At 57.6% G+C, this 11,933-nt stretch overlaps 4 protein-coding genes across 4 annotated transcripts in view; all 4 read right to left on the minus strand.

Annotated features, from left to right (window-relative positions):
* Positions 1-66: 66 nt before the first annotated feature.
* LOC138173351 (lutropin subunit beta) lies at positions 67-1,316 on the minus strand. The gene is made up of 3 exons (XM_069103378.1): positions 1,000-1,316; positions 490-657; positions 67-404 (listed from the first exon to the last, which is right to left on the minus strand). Exons 1-3 carry the CDS (start codon positions 1,012-1,014, stop codon positions 165-167), a joined length of 423 nt encoding a protein of 140 aa, XP_068959479.1. The 5' UTR covers positions 1,015-1,316; the 3' UTR covers positions 67-164.
* Positions 1,317-2,219: 903 nt separating this feature from the next.
* SAXO3 (stabilizer of axonemal microtubules 3) lies at positions 2,220-3,475 on the minus strand. The gene is made up of 5 exons (XM_069103377.1): positions 3,339-3,475; positions 2,947-3,147; positions 2,707-2,868; positions 2,506-2,603; positions 2,220-2,391 (listed from the first exon to the last, which is right to left on the minus strand). Exons 1-5 carry the CDS (start codon positions 3,459-3,461, stop codon positions 2,262-2,264), a joined length of 714 nt encoding a protein of 237 aa, XP_068959478.1. The 5' UTR covers positions 3,462-3,475; the 3' UTR covers positions 2,220-2,261.
* Positions 3,476-3,552: 77 nt separating this feature from the next.
* On the minus strand, positions 3,553-9,409 carry NTF4 (neurotrophin 4). The gene is made up of 5 exons (XM_069103452.1): positions 9,329-9,409; positions 6,770-6,866; positions 6,388-6,530; positions 5,791-5,904; positions 3,553-5,560 (listed from the first exon to the last, which is right to left on the minus strand). The coding sequence occupies exons 1-5, from the start codon at positions 9,407-9,409 to the stop codon at positions 4,934-4,936; spliced, it is 1,062 nt and encodes a 353-aa protein (XP_068959553.1). The 3' UTR covers positions 3,553-4,933.
* A 908-nt stretch (positions 9,410-10,317) lies between these two features.
* The window catches only part of KCNA7 (potassium voltage-gated channel subfamily A member 7), a 2,503-nt gene continuing 887 nt past the window's right edge, over positions 10,318-11,933 (minus strand). Inside the window, 1 exon segment of the mRNA XM_069103275.1 lies at positions 10,318-11,192. Within this exon segment, the coding sequence (XP_068959376.1) occupies positions 10,370-11,192 (823 nt within the window). The 3' untranslated portion in view covers positions 10,318-10,369.

The following is an 11,933-nucleotide window of genomic DNA, read 5'->3' on the forward strand; positions in this document are numbered from 1 at the left end:
GGGCTAGGAGAGAGCCAACAGTAGGCGATGCCGGCTCTCAAATCCAGGCAGACAGGACACCGGGGGTGAGATGAGAAAACTTTATTGGGGTTTGGGGAGGGGGATGGAAAAGGAGAAGAGAGGGACTGGAAGGTACCACCCTGTAGGGCCCCTGATTCTGGGCTCTAGAGAAGGCGGAGGCTGAGGTGGGGCCGGGTGCAGAGGTGGGGTCGGGCCCTCGGGCCCCCGCAGTCGGAATGGCTCAGGCGGCAGGATCCACAGCTACAGCTGAGGGCCACGGGGAAGGAGAAGACGGGGTCCACACCGGGGGGACATCCAGGCAGCCGGATGGAGGAGAAGCTCAGCTCCCTGTATGTACAGACCAGCTGAGGGCCGGGAGGCAGAGCAACTGGCAGCACCCGCACCTGGTTAGGGAGGGGGCAGGATGGCAGTGAGAAGACTGTTGGGAGGTGAGTCCCTCCCACAGCTCTGGGTACCCCCAAGCCTCACCATGCTGGGGCAGTAACCTGCACATATGGTGGTGGTGAAGGTGACGCACACTGGACAGGCATCGCTCTCTGCAGCTAGGGTGGCATTAGTTGGTCTGCACAGGGGGCGAAGGGGGCCGGCTCCCCAGGAGCCTCCCTCCAGCAGCAGCAGCAGCAGCACTGTCAGCTCCTGGAGGGGATGCAGAGCCCAGCTCAGCCTCCTGAGGAGGGATCCCAAGACTCTCCAGCCTCTTCACATTCAGGGACATGACCCCCCCCCCCCCCATATGGGTTCCCATACTCTACCCCTTCCCTCTAGGAGCCCATGTTCTCTGCCCCCACTTGCCTCAAAGGCCTTGGAATGTCCCTCCCCTTACCCCGTGGACTTCCCAGGCAAATGGGCCCCTGAGACCCCTCCCCACCCATTCCCCCTTGGGTTTCTTGGGAATCTCCCCTGCTCCTGGGGTTCAGGCCCTTCTGCCACCCTTTCAGGCTTCCATGGTGTCTGGCTTCTTGGGGCCTGGGTTCTGACCTGGTATCTCTCCATCCTGCACTCCCCTTTGCCAGCTGAAGTCTAAGCACCTTATAGGTCCCAGGCAGTGGGGGCGGCAAGGCCACCAGGCTCTTTGCTTTGGCTGGGTAACCTGGACACTAATCCCCAGGGCAGGCGGGGGCGGGCCCAGCCGAGGTCACCGAAAGGCTTGCATACAGGCCAGGCTTTAGGTGGCTTTAGGGTTTCCAAACAGCCCTTGGGGTGTGGGCAGGCCAGGGAGCATTGTCCCCAAGCTGGAGAAGGGCATGAGGCTAGCCCAAGGCCACAGCCACCTCAGAGAGCTGGGAACAGAGCAAACAGACCTCTTCCGGCTCAGGTGTTGGCACCCCATCTCCTTAGCGTTGTTGGTTGGGTCAGGTTGGGTCAGCAGCCTCAGATGTAAAAGATGGAACCCATTCTTGAAGGTGTGTACCATGGGATTCAGGCCCTAACCAAGAACTTAAAGGTCATGTTGTGGGGAGAAGAAATGGTTCAGCAGCCTTGGCCCACCTGTCCCCATCCATCTTCAGCTCAGGCCTTCCCCCCGGAACTCCCCAAGCAAGGACCAACCAGAGCATCCACCTCTGACAGTGGGTGGGGGCAGAGGGCATGTAACCCCAGGCCCCAGGGCAGGTATGCCTGCCCCAAGGTCCAGGGCAGGAATGCAGGTGAGCCCTCCTAGGTTCCAGTCTGGTGGGCAAGGCCTCCCAGGCCCTGCCCCAAATAGTGGGGATGGGATCTGTTCCAGCACCAGGGCGGTGTCCTCCAGGGGCCCCGCCCCTCCCCTGCCCGACGGCTGCCGCCAGCCTGCCAGCGGGCAGCCGCAGAGTTCAAACGAAGGCGGGCTTGAGGCTGCCATAGCGAGAGTTTTCGGTCCGGTAGACGTGGGGCATGGTCTGCAGACTGGGCACGGGCTGCACTTGGGGTCCCACACAGGGAGCTTCCAGTGGGCAGAATTGGTCAGTGCGGCGCAGCGAAGGCCGGGGAATGCCGTAGGACTCTTTGGTCAGGGACAGAGCCCCGCGATGGGGGATGTGCTGGTTGGCCTGGTCCAGGCGGGCCGCCAGAGGGCGGGGCTTCAGAGTCTCGAGCACCTGCAACCGAGGCTGTTCGCCCAAATTTTGGTGCGGCCGACTGTTCCGGGTGTGGCTGGCCAGCTCCTTCCTGCTCAAACCACGGGATGAGTCCGGGTCAGAACTCAGGGTTCTCCTAGGGGGTCGACAGAGGGGAAGGGGCCGCCTGAGTCCCAGCGGAGACGCAGCTCAAGTAGACGGTGATAGTCTTTCCCCGATGTGGAGGGGGGGAGGCGCGAGGCCCCCTCCTCGAGGAGATGGGGATGGGGGCGCCAGGGTCCACGAAGGGGCAAGGAATTCCTGAATCCTCAAGGGGACTCTGCTGGGAGAAGGGACTCCTGGATCCTCGAGGTCCCGGGCCATTCCCAGGCCTTTGAGGCAAGTGGGGTGATGCCACGGAGGAAGGACTGGGGAGGACACGGCCATAGCTCACCTGGTGTAGTAGCGAAAGTCTCGGGCGGTTGTGGTCAGGTAGTACTGCCCCGGGACGCGGAAAGGCAGCCCAAAGAAGGCCTGGTTCTTGCTAGAGGCCTGGACGGAAGGGGAGCGCGCAGAACTCAGCATGTCCTCCAGGGTCCCTAGTCACCATCACACCGCCCCACCCCTCCATCCCCTCCCGGGAGCCCGGCCTCACCTGGCTGGGTCCCTGGGCGTGGTAACACTCTAGCTCCCAAGGTTGGGGCCCCGCTCGTCTGATGGTCTCAGGGCCCAGGTTGGGCCAGCCCTTGTACTTCCCCTTCGTCTCACTTTCTTGGTACGCCATGGTCAAGGGGTGCCGACAGGGCCGGAGCTGGAGCTGAGGCACGAGAGGGGGACGCTGGAATCTTCAGCCTCACCCCCTCCCCTCCCCTCCCTTCGCCTCCTCGCCCCTCACCTTCTCTCCGAAGTCCTTGACCCCTAGCGTCTTTTTGATCCTGGATGTGAGCGGGTAGTTGGGCTGCGCGTACACATCCCGGTGAGTCTTGGGCCCATGCGCTGCACCTGAGGACGTCTCCCAGCGATTGAAGACCTCGTCGAAGTCCAGGATGTGGGAGTCTTGCTTGGCGGCTGGGGGGAGGCTTTCGGAGACCGTGGCCTTGGGAAGGAGGAGGGGGAAGGATTAAGGCAGAGTGTAAGACCTTGGAGCCCCACCCCAGCTGCACTTCCTCCCCCAGCCCCGCCCTCTCGGGAGTCCAGTGGTTTTCTCCCCAGCCCCGCCACTTGGGGGTTCAGCTGCTGTTCCCTCTTCTGGCCCTCATCCCTTGGGGAGCCAGCGGTCCTGCTCACCCGCACTTTAGATGGGGGAAAGGGGAGGGTGATGCCTGGACCAGGGGGGACGCCCACACCGCTGCTGAGTTGTCGCCAATCCGGCCGGAGGCCATAGTGTGACCGCCGAGCGAGGCCGGTCATGGCCTAACTAGGCCTGGCCTTCTTCTTGACCTCCCCTCTCTACCGCCCCCACTGTTGATGCCGTTGCCCGGGAGACAGACAGAAGCTGCTGAAGCCTGGATCTGGCCAATGGGAGCCAGGGAGTGGGGGTGAGGGTGGAGGGAGGCGGGAGAGAAATTCAGAAAGAGTCCAGGTAAAGAAGGATTGGGAACAGAGTGTGAGAGAAAGATAGAGAAGGGGAAAAAAAACATCGAGGGTCAAATACAGAGGGAGAGTGACAAAGATTCTGAGACAAGGAGAAGGAAGGGGGAGGGGCAGGAGAGACACATACTTAGAGACAGGGAGCTAGCCAGACGGAGACCTGGAGAGAGGCAGGAGCTCAGGGGGACTGAGATACATGGATATACAACAGACAAGAGAAACAGGATCAAGAGAATCCACCAGCTAGAGAGGGCTATGTATAAACTCATATATGTATGTATGTGGTAAAGAAACACAGGTAACACGGGTCTAGAGAACATTGTGTACAAAACCCCACAAAAACATTGTGGAGAGTTCCAGAGATGCACTCTGAGAGAGAGAAAGACAAAAAACCCTGAGAAATCTGGGAGCCAGAGACAGAGAGGGAGCTCCCCATCACCCTTCCTTAGCCCCGATGGGCATGGGGCATGACCCACTAGAAGGTTTATGGTCTTGTTAGACCCCAAAGCAGACAGGATCCAGTGCCCCTTAAATTGGAGGATGGAGGGTATGAAGACTGCAGTTTTCAGCACCAGTCTTCTTTGAATCCTGTCCCATGGCCCTCAGCATATGCCATCCCCTGATCTAGGATTTGCTCAGCTCCCATTGGCCTGGCTCTGGTAAGGTCAGAGCTGCTCCTCCATTCAGACTCTTACAGATGGACAGGAGCTTAGAGATTATCCAGTTCACACTCCCGTTGCCCAGAAGTCCTCGCTGCTCAGCTCCCTCTTGAACACTTTCAGGGACAGGGGACTCACTCCCTCCCAAGCATCAGGGCTCCTGGTGGGACAGTCAGGAGTGCTGGCAATTATCCCCACTATGGGTCCTGCTTCTGCCCTCAAGTATGGGACATGGCACACTGGGTCCCTCTGCTCCAAATCTGTGCCTCTGTCTTGGGTCTTTGAGTACTGTGAACATGAGGTAGTCTTCTGTGGGCTAAATTCCTTCAGCTCCCGAACTTGACCTCGAATAGTGACTCCCCTCAGGATCCCTTAGTTCAACCAGGTGGCCAACAAAGAGAAGGAAACTTTCCAGGTCAAGCGGTGTGACCTGGGGTGCTAGCCTCTTTCCCTTTCAAGGCTTCAGTCTTCATTGTGTAAAATATGCCAGGCTGGACCCCGTGATCTCTAATTTGAATGCAAATGAAGTTCTCAGCTATGCGCTTTCGTGAGCCCCGGTCAGCCTGGGGAGCCCCTCGCAGCCCAGAGAGTGGGAAACATCTGTCCAAGGTCACACAGTCAGCCAGTCGGGAACTAGGCCCGCCCCCCAGCAGCGGCCCGGCTGAGCAGGGTGCACACACAGGCCGTGTCAATGCGGATCCACCTCCAGCCGACTCGGCCCTGCCCGTCTGCAGTCAGAGCCCGAACGTAAGACTGCTTGGCTTTGCATTCAGAAACCCAGTGTCTTCTGTCCACGCCACGACAGCCCGTCCCGCCTCCAGGGCCCCCTGCCTCTTTGCATCGGGTCTCAAAAAAGTACTGGCGCAGGGGCCCTCCCCCTGCTGCGGGCACTTCCCCCAGGACCTCCACCTCGCGGCCCCGAAGGTCCACAGCCGTACGGCGGTCGGTCACCCAGCCGCTTACAGCGTCACACACAGCCAGCTCGCCCCGACGGCCAGCCTCGGCTCCCGCCCCAGCCTCCCGACGGCTCCGGTTGGCTGGAGCTGCTGCCAGCGAGGCCTCCAGGAGGAAGAGGAGTGGGGGCCCTGAGGGGGCCCCCCGAGACAGGGCCACCCGTGGGGACAGCAAGTCCCATTCGGGTCCTGGGAATGGGGGCAGTGGTGGTGATTCGTGGGGGGTCACGCCGGGTGGGAACCAGAAAACAAAGAGGAAGAGCCAGATGCGGATCGGGCTGGATGGGAGAACCATCTCTGTGGCCACCTGGTAAAGAGAGGGGCGGTGGTTAGAGGAGCAGCCCTGGAGGGGGCGGGGGGAGGCTCGAGGTCCAGGGATGTCAGGTCTACCCAAGTCTCTGCCCCTCCCGAGGCCTCCAGACTCCCATCTGCAAGAGGAAGACGTTGGACTCTGATCGCTAAACCCCATTTCAGCTCTAATTCGGAGCACAGAGGGAAAAGGGAAGGAAGAGCAAGAGGGGAGTGGCTCGGGCTTACCAGACTTCTCAGGGCCACCTCCTCCTGGGCCCTGGGCTCTGAGGGTCCCTTGTCAGGGTCTCCCGGGGCCCCCTCCTCCCGGCCATCCCAGGAGTCAGAGAGGGGGGAGACTACCTAGGAGAAAAAAGGAGGGAAGCTTGGGAGCAAGTCTTCCCCATGTCCCCCTGAAGGACCCAGGCATCCCCTCCCCCAGACCAGGGCCCTCTGCGCAGGCCCCTTCCCAGGTGACGGGAACCTGGCCGGGATGGGAAGCAGATGTCGGGGAGGGGAGGCGGCTGACGGATGAGGCTCTAGGGCTGGAAAAGATTATGTCCCTCACGGCCCATCCATCTCCCAGACAGCGGAGGGGGCTGGGGTCCCCAAGGGGCGTAGGCTGGGGGGATGGGACCACCGAGATCCCTGAGGGGGCGGGACAAGGAATTCTAGGTCCCATGGGGGCAGGGATGCCTGAGACCACGAGGGGGCGGGGCTGGGGGTCGGACGCCTGGACCCTAAGGGGGCGGGGGCTGGACTCCTGGGTCCCCGAGGCGTCTCCCAGGAATGTTCCCTCAGAATTGGGACAGGCCAGGACCCGCCCAGGACTTCAGTTGCACATACCTGGAGCTGCCGCCCGGGCGGAGGCGGGCTAGGAGTCGGGAAGGGAGGGAGGAAGAGGGTGGGAGCGATTTCTAGTCCTCCCCTGGAGTCCCAGGCTCCGAACTCAGCCCCCGCCCCCTGGGGACCCAGGCGGCCCAGCCCAGCTAACGGGAAAAAGGGAAAGAAAAACAAAGCGGATCCTGGTCCGAGCCTTCTTGCACGCCCAAGTTTTCCCTCAAACTGTTCAGAGACTGGGCTGGGCCCTGCCTGCCTCCTGCCTCAGTTTCCCCTCCGGGTCCGGCCCCCAAGCTCCTGCGGGACCCGCCCCCTTGGACCCAGGGAGGACCCGAACTCCTAGATCTCACCCCAATCCCTCCTTCCCGACATTCGGCCCGGACCTTACTTGGGACACCCGCCTGGGCTTGGGGCTCTGACGGCCGCTGCTCCCTGGCGCCGGGCTCCGCGCGCGGCGCGGCCCGCTCCGGGACAGGGGGCGGGCACTAGGCTAACCCCGCCCATCTGGGGGGAGTGACCAGCAGTCCCGCCCACACCGTCCACCTTGGCTGCTCTGAGACCCGGACCGCCGAAGAATCTGGCCTAAGCGCCTCCCTCCCTTTGGGGACTCAGGCGCCGCCTCCACCCGACCCTCCGAAACCCCCCACCCCCCTTCATGGACCCAGGCGTTCTGGCCCCAGCTTCCTTCTGTCCTGTGCCAGAGAAGTGTCAGTCGGGGCAGCTAGTCTCCCCACCCCCATTCCGGGCCTTTCTCAGAGGGAGACACAAACCAGGTGCCCCGGGAAAGATAAGGGCCCAGACAGAGACAGAAGTGGGGAGACAGGAGCCCCATTTCCCTGGCCAGTCCCCAGCCCCAGCCCCAGTCTCTCCCGGTGCCCCAAGCTCTGGGGGGAAGGGGAAGAGTGAGAGGGGGAGGGAGGGAGGGCAGCAGAGAAGGCTTGAGTGGTCTAGGCAGAATGGCAAGGCAGGCAGAGACAGAAACAACACCACGACATCGAGATTCAATTCAATCAGCATTTATTAAGGGCCAGCTTTTGGAGCCAGGCTCTGGGGATGTGGTGACGAGTCCCTGTCCTCAAGGGGCTTGCAGTCCTGGGGGGTGGGGGGTGGGGAGATATGTCATACACACAGATGGAGATGGAGGCACACACACACACACACAGATGAGGAAGAATTCATGACAGAGAGACAGAGAGATGGAGGGACAGACAGACACCAAGAGACCCAGAAGTCTGGGGACTCCTCTCCTCCCTTCCCCCTTCCAGCTATTTTTAGGTGCCAGACATTGGACACCCTGGCCTGGGGGCCATCCCAGCCCTAAATTTAGGCCCAGTGCAGGCAGCTGGGTGTCCCCAGGTTGTGGTTCTCCCCCCACCCCCAGACTGGGTCCCCCTTCCTCTTCTTAGCCAAGGGCAACGCCAGTGGAGGGGTGGCTAAGGTTGTTTATTTGGAGAACTAGGTCCATCACAGCTCCACTCTACCCCCGCCAGAGTTCTTCTTCCGGGGCAATGACAACAGGGAATTCCACCCTGCCCCCCCCCCCCAACTGCAATCATAGTCTGACTGCTCTGCCTCAGTACCAGAAGCGAGTTTGGGAAAGCATCTTTGCCTGTCTCTCTCTCTCTCTCTCTCTCTCTCTCTCTCTCTCTCTCTCTCTCCCCCTTCTGGGTCTTTCTTGTCTTTATATTCACTCTACTTCCCCCCTGGCTAGGCTCAGGATAACCTATCATTACCCAGATGCATGAGCCACTTGGATGGAAGGTTGGAAAGTCCTCTACATGGCATATTTCCTCAAGGACTGGAGCTTAGAATAGCTGAGGAGGGGGCAAAAGGGGCCAGAAGAGAAAGAGACTGAGGGAGACAAGGGGATGTCACAGCTTGGGACCATACAACCCAAAAGACCCAGACAGAATTCATCAACCCACCAACCAATCCAGCAATCATGCAGAAAAGCTATACACACCCCAACAGAACTATACATAGACCTTAGGCAGCTCATGCAGTAGAGTTGTATGTAACCTTATGCAAACACATCATGCTACATACACATCCATATCCCTTACAGAGCTGTACAATCACAATGAAACATTATAATGCCACACAACTGAAGAATAGAAGAGAACTAGGGATCTGGAAAGGACCGTGACCAGTACTGAGGCTCCAACAAGGACAGATTAGAGAGTGGCACATGGCAAAGATGGCCCTAGAACCCAGGTTCCCAAAGGACTCTTTGTACAACCATTCAATGTTCCTAACCCCTCCAGAGATTCATGACACATCAACACAACGCAACCTATCCAAGCCTCACACAACTCAGGATGCAACTCCTCCATCCAACTCAACAAGATCCTCCAGAAATTGGGAGACTCAACCTGATTCAATCCAAGCCATTGTTATGGATAAAGTGGAGGAAAGAGGGCAGTGCTAGCTGATAGCGTGGTTAGGGAGGTTGGAATGCTGATGGCCAGCTGGGTGAAGAGTGCTGATTAAGGGATCTATCTCAGGCAGGAAGGAGATCTCTAGCAGTCCCATGCTGTTTGTAGTTGTAGTTGTTGTTTTAATCAATGACTTGGATGAATATAATAGAAGTTTATCAAATTCTCAGATGACAAAAAAACAAAACTATATAAGATATGTAAACAATTCAGAATAGAAATCTAGAAACATTTGGGAACCCTGAGTCAGATCTAATAAGATGGAATTTAACAAGAATAAGTTAGAGGTTAAAAAAAAAAATCAGCTAGTAAGGCACAGGATAGAGCAGATGTGGTTATGCCACCATTTTGGTAAAAGAGTTTTGTGGATCTTGGAGTGACTGCAAATGGAAACTGAGTCAGCAGCATACCAGGGTAGCCCCCAATGTTCAGGAGATCTTGGGCAGCATTAATAAGGGCAAGGGCCAGGACAAGGAAAGTGACAGCCTTGCTGTTCTCTGCCCTACTCTCACCATGGCAGGGGTCTGGTGGTCAGGTCCAGGCAGGACATTGTCAAGGGGAGATGCCGGAACTATGAGAAGACTGGAGACCATGTCAGAGCAAGATGAGTTGAAAGGACCAGGACTATTTCTCACAGAGAAGAGAAGACTTAGAGAATGAGACAGTCTTGAAATATTTGAAAATCTTCTAAACAACAAGACATAGACTTGTGTTGTTTGGCCCCTGAAGGCAGAGTGAGAGTAATGGCAAGATTGCTGAGAGCTATTCAAAAGTGGAATGGGCTCCCTTGTGAGGTAGTGAGTTTCCGACCTCTGAAAGTCTCCAAGCAGAGGTTGGGTGGATAGTTTTTTTTTTGGGGGGGTGGCATAGAGGAGATTTCTGGTCAGACACAAGTTATACGAGATGCTTTCTGAGGTCTCCTTAAGCTCTGAAGTTGGACAATAACCCAACGTAACCCAACATAACCACAAGGCCCACAGAGGCTCATACAGACAGCCAGAAGCCAACCAGAGCCTAACAGAAGCCAACAGAACCACAAGCTCCTGACCCTCAGAGACTCATGCAATGCAAAAAAAGCACAAGGCCCTAGACACACAGGGCCCATGACCAGCAGCACCACAGAGACTCACACAACCATGAGGCGCCCAAAGACTCGGACAGTCCAAACACTTAGCTCATCATGAAGCCCTATCACCTTAAGATTCACTGCATTCAGCATAACTGAACCTGCTTCAATCACATAGCCCCCCACAGATACTCACATATCCCAACAGGACTCAATCCCAACTTGAAAGAAACCAACATGATTTAATAGAATTCAATAAAACTTAGTAAGTCCCCTTGGGATTCCTAGAATCCATGGACCAACACAAAACAACTTCAGAAGTCCTGCCAGACTTGCCACTGATGTGTTGCTGAAATGTATGGGAAAATTCAGGGTCCAGGTCCCATCACCCATGCCACCTAATAACCCAGCTCTAGCCCAACACTACTGTAATCTTCACCTTCCTTCCCACCATGCTGACTTCTTTTCCCACCCTAGACTGGACTCCTCACACCTCTGTGACCAAGTGCTTCCCACTGCCCTCAACTAGCCCATTAGCCTTGCCCTCAGGGGCCTCAGGAGGGCAGCAGGGCTGGGTAGCCACATGTCGGTATCTCCCGGTGTCTTCTCCTTCTGTTTCCCGGTGGTAGAAATAGCTGAAGTTGGAGACGATGACAGGCACGGGCAGGGATATGGTGAGGACACCAGCAATGGCACAGAGGGAGCCCACAATCTTGCCACCCATTGTGGAAGGTGCCATGTCCCCATAGCCCACGGTTGTCATGGTCACCACAGCCCACCAGAAAGAAGCAGGGATACTGGTGAAGCCTGAATCGGGAGGCCCATCAACCTCTGCAAAGTAAACCGCGCTGGAGAAGAGGACGACCCCAATGAAAAGGAAGAAAATGAGCAGGCCCAGCTCACGCATTGATGCCCGAAGTGTCTGGCCCAGGATCTGCAGACCCTTAGAGTGGCGGGACAGCTTGAAGATTCGGAAAACTCGGACCAGGCGTATGACCCGAAGAATGGCCAGGGACATGGCAGGTTGACCCACACCCCGCTGCCGGGCCAGCTCTGTGCCCAGGGCCACAAAGTAGGGCAGGATGGCCACAAAGTCAATAAGGTTCATGACATTCTTGAAGAAGGCTGTCTTGCTGGGACTGGCACCCAGACGAACCAGGAGCTCGAAGGAGAACCAGCAGATGCAGAGAGTCTCCACCAGGAAGAAAGGGTCATCAAATGGGGCCCTTGGAGATGGAGGCACTGGGTGGGAGCCATTGGACCGCATTGATGGGAGCTGTGGGAGGGAGCAGGTCAGTCAGAAGGTGGGAGCCTATAGAAGGTCAAGTCCTCAGCCTGCCTACAGAGGGTACAGGCACCTAGGTCCTTGAGGGGAGAGGATAGCAGAGGTCCTCGGGACTTGGTGGTTGAGAGCTAGATGCCAGGATTAGAGAGATCCTGAGGAAATGACCCGAGTCTGCATTGGGAAAAATTCCAAGGGGTTTCCAGGACTTCCCCACGGGAACAAGGTCGATTCCATCCTCCCCACCCTAACTTGGAGGCTGAGGATGGAGACACCGTTTATATATTTCTACCTCCTCCACTGTCTGTCTCTGGCTGAGCAGTGCAGCAGAGGTTTCCTCTCCCCCTCCCCTCCCCCAATGTTCCTGACCCCATTAAACCCCATCCTGTCTTTAGTTTTGTCTCACACTTTAAACCAGGCTTCTTTGGTCTTGGGCCCTTCCAATGCCTTTCATCCCTCTACCCCCCCGGCCCTGGTCCCCTTTGACTGTTTCAAGTCCCTTCTGTCTCCCCACTCCCACCCCTCTGGCCTGTCTCAACCCCTTTTGACCTCTACCCCCAACTTCTAGCTCCCAGGTTCCATGGTCCCCCTCCTCCCCACCATTCCCCAGTTCCTTCTGTCCCCTGCCCCACCCCCCCATTTCCCATCCCGGTCCCATTTCCTCTTACCCTTTAATCTCCTCTTATTCTCTGCACCCCCTCACCTCCCTCTATTCTTCCCTAGTTACCTTTCTTCCCATTTCTTCCTTCTCTCAGTTCTCTCTGCCCCC

Source organism: Petaurus breviceps, unplaced genomic scaffold (genome assembly GCF_028583685.1).
Source record: "Petaurus breviceps papuanus isolate PSGF00001 unplaced genomic scaffold, PetGlider_PUasm1.0 577, whole genome shotgun sequence".
NCBI classification, from domain to species: Eukaryota; Metazoa; Chordata; class Mammalia; order Diprotodontia; family Petauridae; genus Petaurus; species Petaurus breviceps.